Source organism: Centroberyx gerrardi, chromosome 9, assembly GCF_048128805.1.
Source record: "Centroberyx gerrardi isolate f3 chromosome 9, fCenGer3.hap1.cur.20231027, whole genome shotgun sequence".
Lineage (NCBI taxonomy): Eukaryota > Metazoa > Chordata > Actinopteri > Beryciformes > Berycidae > Centroberyx > Centroberyx gerrardi.
Genome location: NC_136005.1, coordinates 13,047,274 through 13,063,786, shown reverse-complemented (window position 1 = coordinate 13,063,786; position 16,513 = coordinate 13,047,274). Strand labels below are relative to the sequence as shown.

Sequence of the window (16,513 nt, the reverse complement as noted above, 5' to 3'; positions counted from 1 at the left end):
TCTTCCCTCTAGCCCCCTGCCCAGCCAAACCCATTGTGTGGGGGCCAGGGACTGGGGCTGCATACAGGGCACCAGGCTGAGCCATTGTGGGGCAAAGGAGGGGAGGGCTATGGGATTATAGGGCTGCCTTTTAGACCCACTCCCACTGCAGCTGCTTAGTTCAACACAGGCACGCAGAGAGGGGCAAAGCAGGGGCAAAATTAGCACTGAATGAAAGGGGGACAGCTCCCTTTCCCCAGTGCCTCCTTCCCCTCTTCTGTCCCTTCCACATCCCTTTACCCCCTCCCGTCCCCTTTCGATCTGTCAGGTCAAGTTAGCTTAGTACAGGCTGGGGCTGGGCGAGCAGAAGAAGGAGGGAGGGAGGTAGGAAGGTAGAGGGACAGGGGAGCAGAATGAGAGAGAGACAGAGAAAGATCACATGCCCCGAGCCTTCAGTCTCATTGTGCCCTGTATTTAAGCCTTGACCTGCTGGGCCAAGGTACCATGCATTATCCACCGGCAAGCTTCATTCGTCTGTCATCACACATGTAAGACTGCTGCGGCCGGTGACACACACACACACACACACACTGACACACGCGCACCAGTAACTCAGCAAATGCCCCAGCGACGCAATACAGCACAGAGCTATCTAGCAAAGCCAGCCAAGCACATCAGGTGCCCTTTCATTGTCGACAAGGAGAAAGAGAGGGAGAGAGAGAGAATGCAAATTAAGTCTAAAAGTCATTGAAGAGCTTGTCTCCCTGCAGGGCTGTCGATGCCCTTTCACTGGCTGTCAAAATGCTCATATTAGCTCCGCTTTGATTGGTTGCTTCAGTTTCTGTCTGATTGGCTGGCTCACATTTTTCTGTTGTTTGACTGGATAGCTCATTTAGGCCTCCTGTTTGATTTGCTGGGTCCATCTATTCTGGGTTCCTAGGTTCTTTAGAGGGCTCCCTCATGGACCTGACTGTTGCTTGCCTCTAGATCTAGAGCTACAGGGCTCCAAAAGATTGACTTTGATAGGTCAGAGGGCTGTGGAGTGCTAGGTCTGATGTGATGGGGGCAGATCTGCACCCAAATGCTCCTTCACCCAATTCCACCATGCATGTAAACCAGATTAACACAGGGAGGCCTGAGGGGCTTGGCTGAATGACTCTGAAAATGTCCCTCATCACATCTGTGAATGTCACGTTGTGATCTCAAATAAATGGAAATATTATAAGGACACGCTTCATGTTCAGTGGTTAGCGGCAAATTCATGTAATTTTAGAATATTACAGGGGAATTTGACCCTATTCACTTGCCGACACTTGGAATAGAATGGAGACAGAGGCCACAAAAAGAGCAGACGGTAATACCAGAGGAAATCAAGGCTGACTTTGCTGCAATGTGAATTTCTCTTCTCTTTCTCTCTTCCCTCTATCTCTCTCTCTCTTTCACTCTTTCTCTCTCTCTCTCATCCTCTATCTGTAACCGCCCCTCCTCTTTTCCCTGGTTCCCTGGATGCTGAGCAAACACAATGTTCTCTCTGCAAGATCACAAGACTTATCAAGGCAAACAAACAAACAACAGCACTAAGACAACTGCTAATGAAGGCCAATCTTTATACAATCAATAAAAGGAGAAGCTCCTTTAATCTCCCCCTGCGTCCTGCACACTGCAGCCCTCCTCCCTCCTCTACCTCCATCCTCTCCCTCTCCTCTCCTCTCTCCATCCATCCCTCCCTCCCACCCGTCTTTGCTCCCTCCCTCAGTCCTTGCTGTGTTGCTGGGGTGGTGCTTTATAAGGCAAGGAAAACGGACTGACGCATTGATTATTCATAGATCACCCCTTCTTTCTGTCTCTGTCTCTCCCTCTCTCACTGTCTGTCTTTCTCTCGCTTCCTCTGCAGTGTGCGGTGTGTTTACAGGGCTCGTGTCAAAGTCCTTGGCTTTCTTTTTTGAGAGGAGAATTTGGGGCTGGTGAACTTCTCTGCTCTGGGTTGAGTTTTGGTGTGCTTAGCAGGCAGGAGAGAGGAAGGGTAAAATGAGAGAGGAGGAAAGGGAGACTGGTGTTTCCGTCTTCTCTGCGGCCCTGACCTGTCCTCAGTTTCATATCTTCCACTGCAGGCTTCTAAGAAAAGATCTGCTGTTGCTTCCTCATCTGCCTTCTCTGTGTCACTCAGGGGTGTATATGAGGATGTAGGAGGGTTGATCTCTCTCTCTCTCTCTCTCTCTCTCTCTCTCTCTCTCTCTCTCTCTCTCTCTCTCTCTCTCTCTCTCTCTCTCTCTCTCTCTCTCTATGGGTCCTCCAAGGTTATTGTGCTCACGTCAAGCCCACAGTCTCTGCAGCCAGACTCTGGGCCAGTCTGTGTGTTTGTGTGCGCATGTGAGTGTGTGTGTGTGTGTGTATAGTCTGCCCTTCTTAGCCAGCCCTAATAATAGTCCTACTGTCATAAACATAGTCTGGAGTGTCCCAGTGGCCAGCTGTGTCCGGCCCAGCCGCCCAGGGCTCCGGTAGTGACGCTGATGAATGGACACACACACACACACACACACACACACACACACAGGTTTGGTTTAGCTCCAGGCACATTCCCAAGGCTCCTGCCAAGCCAAAGGCCAAGACCTCATACCGGACCACCAAACTGCCCTTTTCTCTGTTTGTGTGTGTGTGTGTGTGTGTGTGTGTGTGTGTGTGTGTGTGTGCGCGCGCCTGCATGCGGCGAGGCCTGCCCCAGGCCCCAGCCACTCCTCACTCAACCGACTTCAGCAGGTTGAACCACTAACAGCGACTGAGCAACTCCAAAGGCAAATAGTACCAGGAACACAAGATACAGAGAAACAGAAACTGTGTGCGCTGGCTTTGTGCGGTATAATTGCGTACAGCCGTATTACGACACAGCCGAGGGGTGGTTTCGCTCTTGGCTAGTCGACACGAGGGAAGAAGGGGTAGAGGGAGGACTGGAGGGGGAACAAAGCCCTGCGGCAGTGTATATGGATGTCACATGGAGCTGAGGCAGCGGAACAATGGCCCTAATGTAGGAAGACCCCCCCCGCCTCCCCCAGCATACCCCCTATTCTCTAGAGATGACGCTCTGCCCTCACACACAGCACACACAGCATCTGGATGCACACACACACACACACACACACACTTGTATCAGACCTAAAACATATGTGTCTGTGTATAAGAAATGTAATGTGAATAAGCCTCGCATTCTTTTCTGTTAACTCCATTCGCATCCATTCTGTTCTCCAAAAGCAGCGTCGGGGCTGCTCGGCGGTGGTTTGGTTCTTTAGTATGCGCTGCCAGACAGCGGTGAATATTTATAGCCGGAGAATGGCTCTGCACTGCTCGATCCGATAAGCAAATGAGGGAAAGAGGTAAATTAAGCCCACACAGAGTCCGGAATTCATTCCGATGGGGGGGAGGAAGAGCGGAGGAGGGCACAATTGATTCGGAAAACTGCCACCTACGGCTGATCCTTTACCCTCCGCCCTCTTCCTCCGTCCTTTCCTCTATCCCCCCTCTCACCCCTGGGGGAGGAATTCCTTAGCCCTCCCAACCCTCCTCCTCCTTGCCCTCCTTCACACTGCCCCACCTATCTGTCTCTGGGGAGACATGGGGCAAGAGCTGGAGGGGGGGCTCTGTGTGTGTGATGGGTGGAAGAGGTGGGGGGCCTGTGGGGAGAGAAGGGGGGTGGGGGGTTGTTGGGTCAATGAGCTGGGAGCAGGAAGCCGCAGCCATAAAAAAGGAAAAGAAGAAAAAAGCCAATCTTTCTCTCTCTCTCTCTCTCTCTCTCTCTCTCTCTCTCTCTCTCTCTCTCCCTCTCCCTCTCTCTCTCTCCGCTTACAATTTCCATTCGCTTGCATTTTCTATTGAAAGCCAATAGCGTTGTCCTGGGCCTGAGATGGATGGCTGCACTAGAGCTAAGGTTTAATCAATAGGTCTTTTTAATTTGCCATCGATCCATGTTAAAAGCTACTGCGGCTGTTGCTGCTGTGTGTGTGTGTGTATGTGCGTGCATGCGGCTGCGCGCGTGTGTGTATATGTGCATGCATGTGTGTACAAATTCTGTAAGTGTTTTTGTGTGAATACATGATGTGCTTGAATGCGAGTTTCAGTGTGTGTGTGTGTGTGTGTGTGTGTGTGTGTTTTTGTGTTTTTGTGCTAGTGTGTGCAGGAGAGGCAGAGACGGGTGCTGTGCTTTGGTTTATTGACATTCTAGCCCATTATTTAATTATTTCATTCCCAGACAGATACTAATGGAGCTAGCTAATAGATTGTGGTTGCTTTCCCTTCCTTCCAAGCCCCTGAATATACGTATAAATGGAATTAGGCTTGACTTGGCCACTGTGGGCAGGCATTCACAGTGCTGTGGAAGGCCTCTCCCTGGAGACTGGATTCTGCTATAGGCACATCAACAGCTGGAAATGCACTTAGTAGCACATCCAGTCGTTGTGGCATGTCATCTGCAATTATGTGTGCAGATATGACAGGCAGCTATTGGAATGCGTTGTCTCTGTCTTGTGTGTTTGTTAGTATACTGGCCTTGCTCTGGGTTCTCAAGGAGAATCGGGCCCAAGCAGGTTTCCCCACACAGCAATAAGGGGATGGAATAGCATGGAGGGCTCAAGGGGCTCAGTGGGGGAGGTTAAGTACAAAATTCCAATGTTACACTGCGCGCTTGGTGTGTGTGTGTGTGTGTGTGTGTGTGTGTGTGCCACAGTCTAGGGAATTATCCTAGCATGTGTGTTTGAGTCCAAGCATTGTCATCAAGGCTGCCTGTGTGTATATCTGCTACACACACACACACACACACCAATGCTACCCTTCCTAGAGCTATTCTATCATATTATCCCTCTCAAACCCAGCTGAATTATTTTGTATTTACTGCAATAAACTCGACCTCATGCGAAGAGGAATGTATAATTGCCTAACCCCTCCTCTCCTGTCCTCTCCTCTGTCCAGGTGACCGCCTGCGTCAGACCGAGAACCGTGCAACTCGCTGCAAGGTGGAGCGCCTGCAGCTGTTGATGCAGCAGAAGCGCCTGCGCAGGAAGGCCAGGCGGGACCAGCGCGCCCCCTACCAGTGGCTGCCCAACCGCAAGGCGGGACGCAGTAACAGTAACAGCAGCATGTCCAGCGAGGGCTCCCTGGACCTGGACTTTGACGATTCGGTGTGGAAACCCGACGTCAAGGCCGACATGAAGTCCGAGTTCGTCATGGCCTGAGCCGTCTGCTCCGCGCGCCCAGCGGGGGGGGGCTGGATCCAGAGAGGTGCAAAGCATTGATTGGGATTGATTTAGAGATATTTTGTGAGGGGATGGATTGGCAGGAGTTGAGACAGTAGTGTGCAAAGATGCCTTGTGCAAAGAGGAAATCATAAAGTTATCATAATGGCTCCTTGTGACGAGCGTCTGTCACATGAGAAAGGCTCCCTGCAGACTTTTCATCCCATTCTGTCCTTCACAGTCAACCTTGTGAAAAACAGCAACAATAACAACAGAACTATATTTTGATGCTTGGATTTGGAAAGGAAACAACAGGACTTAACGGTGTACAAGACTTGCGATATGCTTACAGAGACTGCAAATGATGTACTGCCCTAAACAAGGATGAACCATACCTGAACTTGAGCATAGCAGAATTCAGTGGGTGGTGGTGGTGGTGGTATTTTCTGAATTTCTTTTTATGATTTTTTTTTTCTAAGGCGCACTCTGGACAGCTATGAAGAGATCCACACTGGACTAGTGAACAGATAGGCGCACCAGAGGCCTCAGTAGGCTCCAAGTGTTTCCTAATCACATGAATGGCAGAAACTCATCAGGCTGCCGAACTATGGACTATTCCAACGGGCATTCTTATCGATCTCAAAACTCACCAACCAGAGTCCAGTTTTTACCTGTTACGGGGTGGTTAAACTTTTTTTTTTTTTTTTTTTCATTTTGAAACGTATTATTATTTTTTCTAAACAAAAATATGTAGCATTGTTCACAAAGCATTCAGGTTTTCATATAACAGTTCAAAGTAGTTGTTGATTTGCACATTTTCATGATTTATAACAGCTGGTCAAAGTGTGCAAGAAAGAGGTGGGGCCTGAAATAGAATAAAAAATTAATATGGAAGTATTGATATCAACCTCAGTGACATAGGGTATTGATAGGAATGATTAATGAATAAACAAAATGAATTAATATTAACAGAAAGTGCTTTAGAGGATTTTAAAATCTTTAAAATGTATATGGAAAAAAAAAATCTATTTTTATTTCTCTTCCTATCTGCTGTTTTCAAAAAACAGCAGCCCTCTGTGGCTTTAGTCAAGTCATTGACTACCAACAAGTACGTATATCCATTCAATCATTCATTAGCTCATGCATATATTATAGTCATTTAGCCACAACAAATGATAAGGAATAATTTTCATCCAGCCCACCTCATGTCTTACAGACCTGAATGGACTTGTTGAGGGTTTGTACTAGACTTTGTGTACATTAATGTGATGATTGGCAAAGTTTTATGAGGGTGTGTGTATGTGTGACTTTAGTGTAAATTGATTTAGAATATCCCATGTCTTTGTCAAAGTTGTTTTTTCCCAAATCCCCATAGTTACTCAAATCATGAAGATCAGTGCAGTGAATGCATGGGTCACTACTTTCTACTGTCATAGAACGAAACGTCAAACTTGTAAAGATGGTTCCCAGTTTTAGGCCCATTCGATGTAAACCTTTACCACAAGTCCTGATAATGTTGACTATATTTTTATTATTGGCAAAGAGAGATAAGTGGGATCCGTATCCAGCGTCATTATCTAGTGCCTCCACCAGTACATCCACTGACATATCAGGTTAGGCCTTTCACAGTTTTGCTGCTACACCTGGGGACTTTAAAAAAAAAAAAAAAAGCGGGGAGGTTAAAGTTTTCTTTGCATGCAAAAGTGTGAATTATACTGATCTTTTTTCTATTGATGGAAGAAAAAAAAATACGAGAAACTGGTGCTGTGGGGATGGAGGTTAACAACATGCATGAATTTGTGAAGAAAATAAACAACGCTGCTTTTGTTGGTTAGGTTTTGTAATTTTATTTTTCATTGTTAGAACAACAGTGTCCTGCTAAAGTATTACAACGCAAAACCAAAACAGATGAAGTAAGAATGGACTCATATCTTGCTCAGCACTGAACATTCCTGCTCTGTGACAATGAAGGTGATGATGATGACGATGATGATGATGATGATGATGAGCAAAGAGCAACTGACTCTCTACTCCCTAAACGCTGGTTTTACCCCCCGTGATTCTCAAGGACCCAGACAGCCTACGAACCGTATCGCCACCTCCCCTCCTCCCAGCCTGAACAACACCCAAGGCTCATGTGGACGTACTAGCAGGGAACCAATGGACCAGCGGATATACAGTACTTTCCATCACACCCGAACCTATTCTAGAGAAGCATCTAGTCTGACTGTCTGTCGTTTATCTGTCTGTCTGTCTGATTGATCGACCACCCTACCACAATTGCACTCCCAGAGATTGCAGTGAGAGATTACCTTTTTGGTGAACCTCATCTTTTTTTTAAGTGGCCTTACCTTTCACTAAAAATGAGACACTTGGGGACAATGGGGGCGGGAATGTTTTTTTTTTTGTTTTTTTTTTCTCGGTTTTTAAACTTTCTGTGTATCGTTGTCGGACTTGTTGTCATCAAGGCACCATTTTGTCACTGAGGACACTGGGCATCTCTTGTTTAGTGCTTTTAGCTGGTGGAGTCTCTATTATGTCAAGGCTTCTGTGCCTTAAAACGTTGCCCTTGCAGTGTCAGTGTCAGATTTTAAGCTGAACAAATTGTTTCCATTGATTGATATACAAGACTGTGGTAGTCGCAGCCATGAGAGTCGTAGATTTTAGGGGTAAAGCTTGTTTGAGTGAATCGATTACTATTCAAAAGTCGGTGTTGTTCCTCAAATATTGTCTTTCTCCCGTTTCTTCATCGTGTCGCCATGCTTGTTGGTCTCCGTTGTCCGAACCTCGTATCCCTCTCCTCCCATCCCTCCGCCACCAACAAGCTGCAAAAGCTACAAATTTGCATAACTTATGTTAGCTGAGGAAGTTTGACCACAGTACTTACATGGCAACAAACAGCCGTGATTCAGAATAGGAAAGTCCTCTGAGGACTCCAGACTACATGCACTTCCCGTTTCCTTGGATACAACATGTTAAAGGACAATTTACCCCCCCTGCCCCTCCCAAATTTTATTTAATTTTTTTTGTATATGTATGAACTATACTCTGTGTGTGCCTCACTTCTGTGTGAAATTCAAAAAGATGAAACAAAACAAAAAAGATGACAAGGGATGTTGGGATTTAAACAAGTGGGTTGGGGGCATTACAGAGGGGAAAAAACAGTATGTTGGTGGAATTCTGATCACATCATTTAAGTTGCCTGTTCTTTCTTGTAGCCAACCATTGAAAATAATAACAGGATTCAAGAATACAATTTACAATGTTCTAGCTCTAGACCGGTGTAGCACATGTGTGACTGTATTAATTTATGAAACCAAAATGGTAACTGTGAATTATGTATTTCTTTGTGCATTTTCTAAAGTGGGGGAGAAGGTCGTTGGGACATAGCAGCAACTGATGCTTACGTCCGAAACTTTTGTTTTTGGTGGAATATAATGGAAATGATCAGTTTCCAAAAAAAAACAAACAAAAAAAAAACTAAAAAATATATGAATATATTTTTTTTTCTTAAGCAATACATTTCAGTGTGACTTGTGATAGAACATTTTTCTTTTTTTTAGGTAATAAATAAAAAAAACAAAATGAGTACACCAGGTTGTCTGCGTGAGGATTCATTACCAACTCATTCAATAACATTGAGTTTGAGGTATTGAGTGAAAGTTGCTATTCAGTGTAATATTTCATGTGAGAATCTATTTCCCAAGGTAACTAGATATGAGCGGCATATGAAAAAGTAGAGAAGCTATAGATACTGCATTGATAAAGTATTGCCTTACTCTATATCAAAACCTCATGTAACGAACGATTGTGTACTATACCAGCTGGTTGAGGGGTGGGGGTGGGGGTGGAGGGGTGGGGGCATCAAGACATGTTCAGTGAGCGAGCCAACAGAAGCGTTCTCCACATCTGCCAGTAGAGCCAGGCTCAAGATGAGACAGAATATCGAAGTGGAGTGACAGATTGGAGATGGAGGGGGGAAAGGAGTAGAGGAGAAAGAGCAAGTGCTACGCCATGTGAAGCCGGCTTCCTGACACATGTACTTACAGCAAAAGGTGTTTTGAAGCAGCACTCGTAGCCGAGTCTCTTGTACTTGGCGAGGCTGAGAACAGAGCTTGACTTGGAGCATCAGGAAATACCTGAAAGGGTGTTGAACTTGAAAGGACGAATCTACTGTATGTCAACGCCTTGCTCAGACAGAGCCCCGGTAACACAGCACACACGCTGCACGCCGGCATGTGGAGAGAAGTGGCAACATAGCATGAAAACACACAACTGCCTCTGGTTCTCATTATAATGAGTTGCTATAGTGATCTATATTCATTTTCTTTTTTATAAGATTGAAGTGATAATGAGCCAAAAGGGTGGTAGTGTTACATTTTAATTGAGGTAACACTTATAGATAGGCCAACATATGACACTTACTGTAAAGAGGCAAAAAGTGTCAAACTTAGAGTGGAGAAGTAATAACTGTTGGTACCAGTGACAGCATGTAAGCATTTGCACAACTAATTCCTATCAATTACAGTAATGTAAATCTGTATTACAGTTGTAATTATGCTACCAGTGTAAATGGATTTGTTCTTAAGCAAGCTGCAAGCTGTGTGAAATAAATGTTACATAAAATAAACAAAACTCTCTTCCACATATGAAGTCATTTGGTAGCAAGCCTTGGATGACCTGCGCTTTTATGTCTAAGATTTGGTACACACAAAATTGCTGGTTAATATCACATTAAAAAGCAATAAGCTCCATTGTGCCAACCCGCCAGCTAGTCAGCCAGAAAGGCCAGCTGCCTTGCGTTGTTTACACCTTCATTTTGATCGCACAGATAATGGCCAAGGACTAGAAATGTGTCCCTTGGCCCTTCTCTCTCCTGGCCTCCCTCCCTCTATCTGCGAAGATGGATTCTGGTAATGAAAGCCTCCCACTCAGTGGCCTTCTGAACACAAGCAAACACACCTCCTCTCTTTGTCCCTGGCCTGTGGGGAATAGAGGCCCAGCATAGCAGTTTGATAAGGGGAGTCTGATGAAAGGAGAATATCGATGAGAGATCAGCCATTGATTAGCTCATCAGTGGCCAATGGTCATGCATTTCACAGAATGTACATCGACAGATAGAAGAAAATGCTACAGACGGAGCAAAGTAAGCTATTTTATAAGCTTTTTGCCTCATTAAAACATTCAGATTCAAGTTCACCTAACATCTGGCTTTCAGTGCCTGCAAGGTAAATCCAAAACACTCTCAGGAGGCTGAGTTTTTTCATCCGTCTCATAGCTATTCAACCTATTCAACATAACCCATTTGGTGGCTGCTTCTGTCCACAGCGCCTTACAGTGCCATGATCACATGCATTTAGTGCCGTTGAGCTACACAGGAGCATATGTACAATTCAACTATGTTTTCACTCTTGTGGTTAAAACTGGAAAATGCTGCAATACCCACACAGACATAAACTGAAAAAGTCTTTGTACATTGTGGAGTCAACTGAAGCTACAATGTGAGATAATGTAAAGAGAATTGGGGATGCAGAAAACACATAACTTCATAATGCCATAATGTTGCTTTGAGGAAAAGGGGTCCATCTGTCAGTTAAGGCTTCAGAGATTCAAACAAAACAAAAGTGGGTGAAAAGTCAAATCATAGGTGTTCCCAACAGACTATTCATTCTGCTTCTTTTCTTTTCGATTATTGCACCACAGCCATCGGAATTTACTGTACAGCTTTGCATTTTACTGGATGCACATGAACAAGAAGTGTAGCCCCAAGTTCATAAATTCACAGAGTTTCCAGTCATACTGCGACTATCAAGAGCCACTTCTGAGAAGTGACTGCGTATTTCTGACTGCTTCTGACTGTCAGTCTCAGCCTCCACACTATGTGCTGCTTACTGCAAGTTTGCTGTCTGTGGATGTAACTGTCTTTAGAGAAAAGAACAGAGAGAAAAAGAGAGACGGGGAGAGAGAGGGAGAGAGAGAGAGAGAGAGAGAGAGAGAGAGAGAGGCTCAGCTGCCACCACAAACTGAAACCCTGTGGCTCTAGGATCGAGAGGAGTTCCACAGAGTTGGGGTTTCACACGTTGTTGTGTGATCTAAGATAAGAAACGCTCAGCTGTATCCTCCCATCACTTAAACACACACGTACACATACACACACACACACACACACACTCGCAAGCACAAGCACAATGGAAAAATTCAAGGATGTCACAAGGCAAGTAAGCGAGTATCGTAAGCCCTCTTGTCATAATGAGAGTTCATAGCATTGTGTGCGTGCGTTGGTGTGTACATGTGTGCGTGCGTGTGCGTGCATATGTTCGTACAAAACTACTTACAGACATTTTTCATGAGAAGTAGCAAAACCCAGCCCTCGATCTAATCTGATGCCAAGATCTCTGCATTTTGCTAATATGACTGCTTCTTAGAATCACTTGGGAACTAAGAGGGCAGGAATATTTTTAGTTTCTATGTATCTTTGTCGGATTTATCGAGGCACCATTTTGTCACTGAGGACACTGGGCATCTCTCGTTTAGTGCTTTTAGCCGGTGGAGTCTCTACTATGTCAAGGCTTCTGTGCCTTAAAATGTTGCCCATGCAGTGCAAGTGAGATTTAAGCTGAACAAACTGTGTCCAATGAGTGATGTGCAAGAGTCACAGCCATGAAAGTCGAAAGATTTTTGGGGTCAAGCTTGTTTGGGTGAATCATTTACTATTTAAAAGATGGTGCTGCGCCTCAAATACTCTCTTTCTGCTGGATCTCCATTGTGTCGCCATGTTGTTGGTATCTGCTGTCTGTTGTCTGTACCTTATACCCCTTCCCTATTATATAAGTACATGTTAATATCATTTTACATAAGGCCGCAAAACAGCCCTTTTTTCTCTGATGAAAGCCCCATCTGCACAAGAGAGTAATGAAGTGTACACACACACTGAAGCATTTTCTTCAGGTCAGGGCATAAACATCAGAGCTTGGCCTTACAATCTCCTCCTTTGTAGGACCTAGGGCTGTTCGTTTGGTCAGCAGGGACCTTGTTGTCTTTTGTCTATTTTTGTTTATTCCCTGCACAGTTGGAAGAGAAGAATGGCTTTCTGTTTGAAATATTACCTGATGGATATTTATGCAGCTGCGCGAGGCTGTGAAGAGGACCTTTGATATGTTTTCAGGGTATTGCACCCCCTTCACACGCACACACGCACACACACACACACACACACACACACACACACACACACACAATTCCTCTGTGATGCCCTGAACAAGCTATCATTGGGCGAGTGTAGGACATTTCCAGGTGGACACACACACACACACACACACACACACACACACACACACACACACACACACAAGTACACTCAGAGGCGTTCAGCTGTCCATCCCTATCACTGTGGAGTCGACCTCAGAGCTTCACCTTGTGACCCGGGGGGCAATGGCACAGAGGTCATGGTTAAAATAAACCCTGGAAACTGGGTAAACAGGATGTGTACACCACCCAGACATATGGCGCTCACTAATCAAAAACCACTGAGCTGGGAGAAAATGGTGGAAGTCATCTCTATGGAAGCTAGCAGCCCACATGTACATAAGCACTGCGCAGCAGATGAAAGACTGTGTTACTAAGATTGAGTCGATATAATGTTTAAGTGGCTCGAACTGCCTAGCAACAGAACCAGTTCCTGGAGAAAGCTCTTTAATCAAGTGGCACCGCAATTTATTTCTAGCATAAGAAAAAATCTTTTGATAATGAATTATAAAATGTCAACAGGAGGCATTACAGAAAACTCAATTTTGACATCTATGTCCATCAGTGTGTGTGTGAGTGATTGATTCTGCCTGCCTTACTCTGAGGGACAGTGAATGACCAACCACACACACACACACACAGACACACACAGACAGCTTACTGCAAACATATGTACACACACGCACATTCACAGCCACACACACGCATACACAGTTATTGACAATACTGTTACTGTTACCATTTTTACATTAAAAAAAAAATATTTGTCATATTTTTCATCACCTTTTTTCCATGTTTTATAGCTCTTATTTCCCATTGTTTGTGATTGTTATTTTAATCTTAACAGGCCTAATCATTCTTATTCTTACTTGTTACTGTTATTGACTTTAGGAATGTGCTTTGGCAATACTGTACTGTATATGGTCATGTCAGTAAAGCCTCATTGAATTGAAAAATTGATTGAAAAGTAGATGCACAGATAATTTTTTGAGGCAATGTAGTTGGGAAATTTCATGAACTTCAGTATTATGGCCAACATGATTTGGACATTATGCTTTTGTTCTTTATAGCTCACTATGTTATCAGCATATCTTTTGTCGCATGTGCCAATAACTTTCCTGCTGAGCATAATATTGTCCATCACTGGCTCTGCTGCAGTGGATACTGCTTTTTTTAAAAGATTTATTTTAGGCATTTTATTGACAGAGATAATGTGAGAGAGAGAGAGGGGAGGACATGCAGCAAATGACCATGGGCTGGATTCAAACCCGGGTCGCTGTGGGAAGGACTGAGCCTTATATGGTACGTGCGCTACTCGGTGAGCCACCGGGGCACCCCCAGTGGATAGTGCTTTTAATGTTTCCACTGCAGCACCTCCTCTTGTGGCACTGGCCTCCACCTGCTATGAGCGTTGTGGTTTCTTACAGAATTAGCTCTTGGGAGGATTCTGGCAACTGTCATGTGTCAGATGCTCTTTTTGTTGGGGTCTTTCATCTCTCTTTTTTTCTTTTGAGTAGAAGATCAGGAACCGTTTCTGCAGTTGCTCCAGTGACCTTTAGCAGCTGCGGTGGTGAAATTGGCTGAGCTTCCCTCACCTCATCCTGGTTCTCGCTCTCGCTCTCCCTCTCCCTCTCCCTCTCCCTCTCCCTCTCCCTCTCCCTCTCTCTCTCTCTCTCTCTCTCTCTCTGTCTCATATATGAAGCTACAGCCCTAAATCAGTCACAAAGCACCCCATATAACAAATTCACAATCATGGTTTCTTAAGCAAATCAGCACCTGCTTGTGTTTTACAGCCGCAGCACTTAGCACAAAAGGGAACCTACCCCAAATTACATTTAAAAAAAGAGGAAGTGGCTTATGGCTGAAAACCTAAGGGCCCATGTATTTTCCTTTAACCTTATCCACCTAATCTCCCCTTCACAGCCTGTGTGTAGCACAACATTGCACAGCATATCTCAGCACAGAGCAGCACTGCTCAACAGACAGTGTACCACAATACAAACATCAGCCCTGCCCAACATACAGTGTCATGAAACAATACAGTCCTATATGGCAAAGAACAGCATAGCCCCACCCAGGCCAGTCCAACATAACATAGTACAGAATCTCATAGCATAGCACAGCTCAGCGTCTCCAGAGCCTTACTTAGACCCACAGGCTTGTTGCCTAATTAGGCGTCTGTCTAAGTTAATTGTGAGAGGTGTAGTGTTGCTGCTCCGTGCTGACCATGCCTGCTGTACAAACGATGTGATTTATCGCACTCAGCGCTCAATGGAAAGGGCAGGCCAGCGGTTTGGATGCCCTCCAACAGGTGTTCAGGCCAGCCGGACCCGGCAGGGCGCGAGGGCAGGAGGGAGGGGTGAGGGGGTGGGGGGGTGGAGGGGGAAAGTGAGAGAGAGAGAGAGAGAGGCAGATAAATTTACATTTTTACACCCCAGAAAGCACTCCTCCACCCTGCCTGCTCTACTTCCCTCCTCCTCCTCCTCCTCCTCTCCTCTCTCCCTCCAGCCCCACTTACTCACCCACCCTTCCATCCATCCACCCTTGGCCCCCATTAGTGAATGTGGCGCTATGAGTTATGGAAGGGCTTTACAGTGTGCTGAAACAGCTGAGGTCATGGATACAGACAGAGTGCACGCGGGCTTGTGTGCTGAATGTAAACGAGTTGGCCTTTCTCCAGCCGGGAGCTGAGCTGAGCCGAGCCGGGCCCGGCCGAGCGCGGTCTTGTCTGCCCCTCCCTCCCAGACGCCAGGCAGGGCAGGGATCCTGTTAATCAGCCCAAAGTATGTGGGACAGTAGTCAGCTTTTAGAAGAGGACAGAGATCCTTCTGCGAGAATCTAGGTCCCAGCTGCTGCTTCTCGAACACACAAAACAAGCATACGTTTTGACAGTGATCTCTCTGCCTGTCTGTCTGAGGTCTGTCTCCGTCTTTCTCTTGCTCCTTGCAGCGCGGGTGCAGTGAGGAAACGCTGGTTGTATGTGTGGGTTTACCATAGTTTCCACTGAGACAAGGTGAATCTCAAACCTCCAGAATAACTTTTAAAGACTAAGACGCGCCTCCAGGAAGAGATTACCTCAAAGAGAGAGACAGAGAGAAAACAGCGAAAGAGAGAGAGAGGAGGGGAGAGAGAGGGGGAGAGACTCAGAGCAAGACAGGCCGATAATGGTTGTTTGTTGGACTGTATCTTGTTAGCAGCGGAAAAGTAGGCTGCTCTCATGCTGGGCAGTGGGGTGTATGAAAGCCCCAGCATAATTTACAATAAGATCAAATAACAGACGCTGACCTAAAATAAACCACAATATGTTTTTATCCTTTATCCTTTATTTCGCAGTCCCTTGAAATCCCATGTCAAGTAGCATTCACATTTACATTCCATTTACTGTAAGCGGAGATAATTGTGTGCAAATGGGTGTAGTTGAGAATGCCTGATAAGCGGCATGGGGCAGGGCTGTGTGTGTGTGTGTGTGTGTGTAGCAGCCTGTGCATGCATGGGTGTGTGTATTTTGCGGGTTTGTTTGCGTGCGTTTGCATGTGTGTATACGTGTGTGAGAGTGTGTGTGCATACCGTTAATAGTGTTTATTTGACTTGGGGGAAGCCCTGCGCTCATTGTTCATAAAACCCCATATATGGTATTGTAAACACAGATCTTCGTAACTCCTCTGGAGCGTGCACACAAAAATGAATGAACACAGGAAGACCCACTCCGGCAGGAAGTGGCAGCTGCTGCCATGGTAACAAACCGAAACCATAAGCAGCGAGGAGAGGCTCGCCTTTCTCGCTGTCTTGACGTCATTTCTAGTACGCTGAGACTAAAAGGCAGCAGCTGCAGAAGACATAGAACAAACAAAGACGTAGAGAACTTCCAAGTGCTTACAGAAAATGATGAGAGCCCCGCCAAATATTTTGACAGCATTGTCCTTTCAAGAAAATCGTTGTGCTGGCAAGGCCCCATATGTTCGCCTCGTACTGTACGCTATCAAGGACAATGTTGTTTTTAAAGCAGTATTAACAGCATTAGGAATAACAATAACATATTAACAGAAGTGTGAGTGATGAATATGGAAATG

At 45.5% G+C, this 16,513-nt stretch overlaps 1 protein-coding gene across 1 annotated transcript in view; it reads left to right on the top strand.

Moving 5' to 3' along the window:
* midn (midnolin) overlaps window positions 1-8,791 on the top strand; it is a 30,789-nt gene extending 21,998 nt beyond the window's left edge. The window contains exon 8 of the mRNA XM_071926003.2: window positions 4,936-8,791. Within this exon, the coding sequence (XP_071782104.1) occupies window positions 4,936-5,198 (263 nt within the window). The 3' untranslated portion in view covers window positions 5,199-8,791. The remainder of the gene's footprint in view (window positions 1-4,935) is intronic.
* Window positions 8,792-16,513: the final 7,722 nt, after the last annotated feature.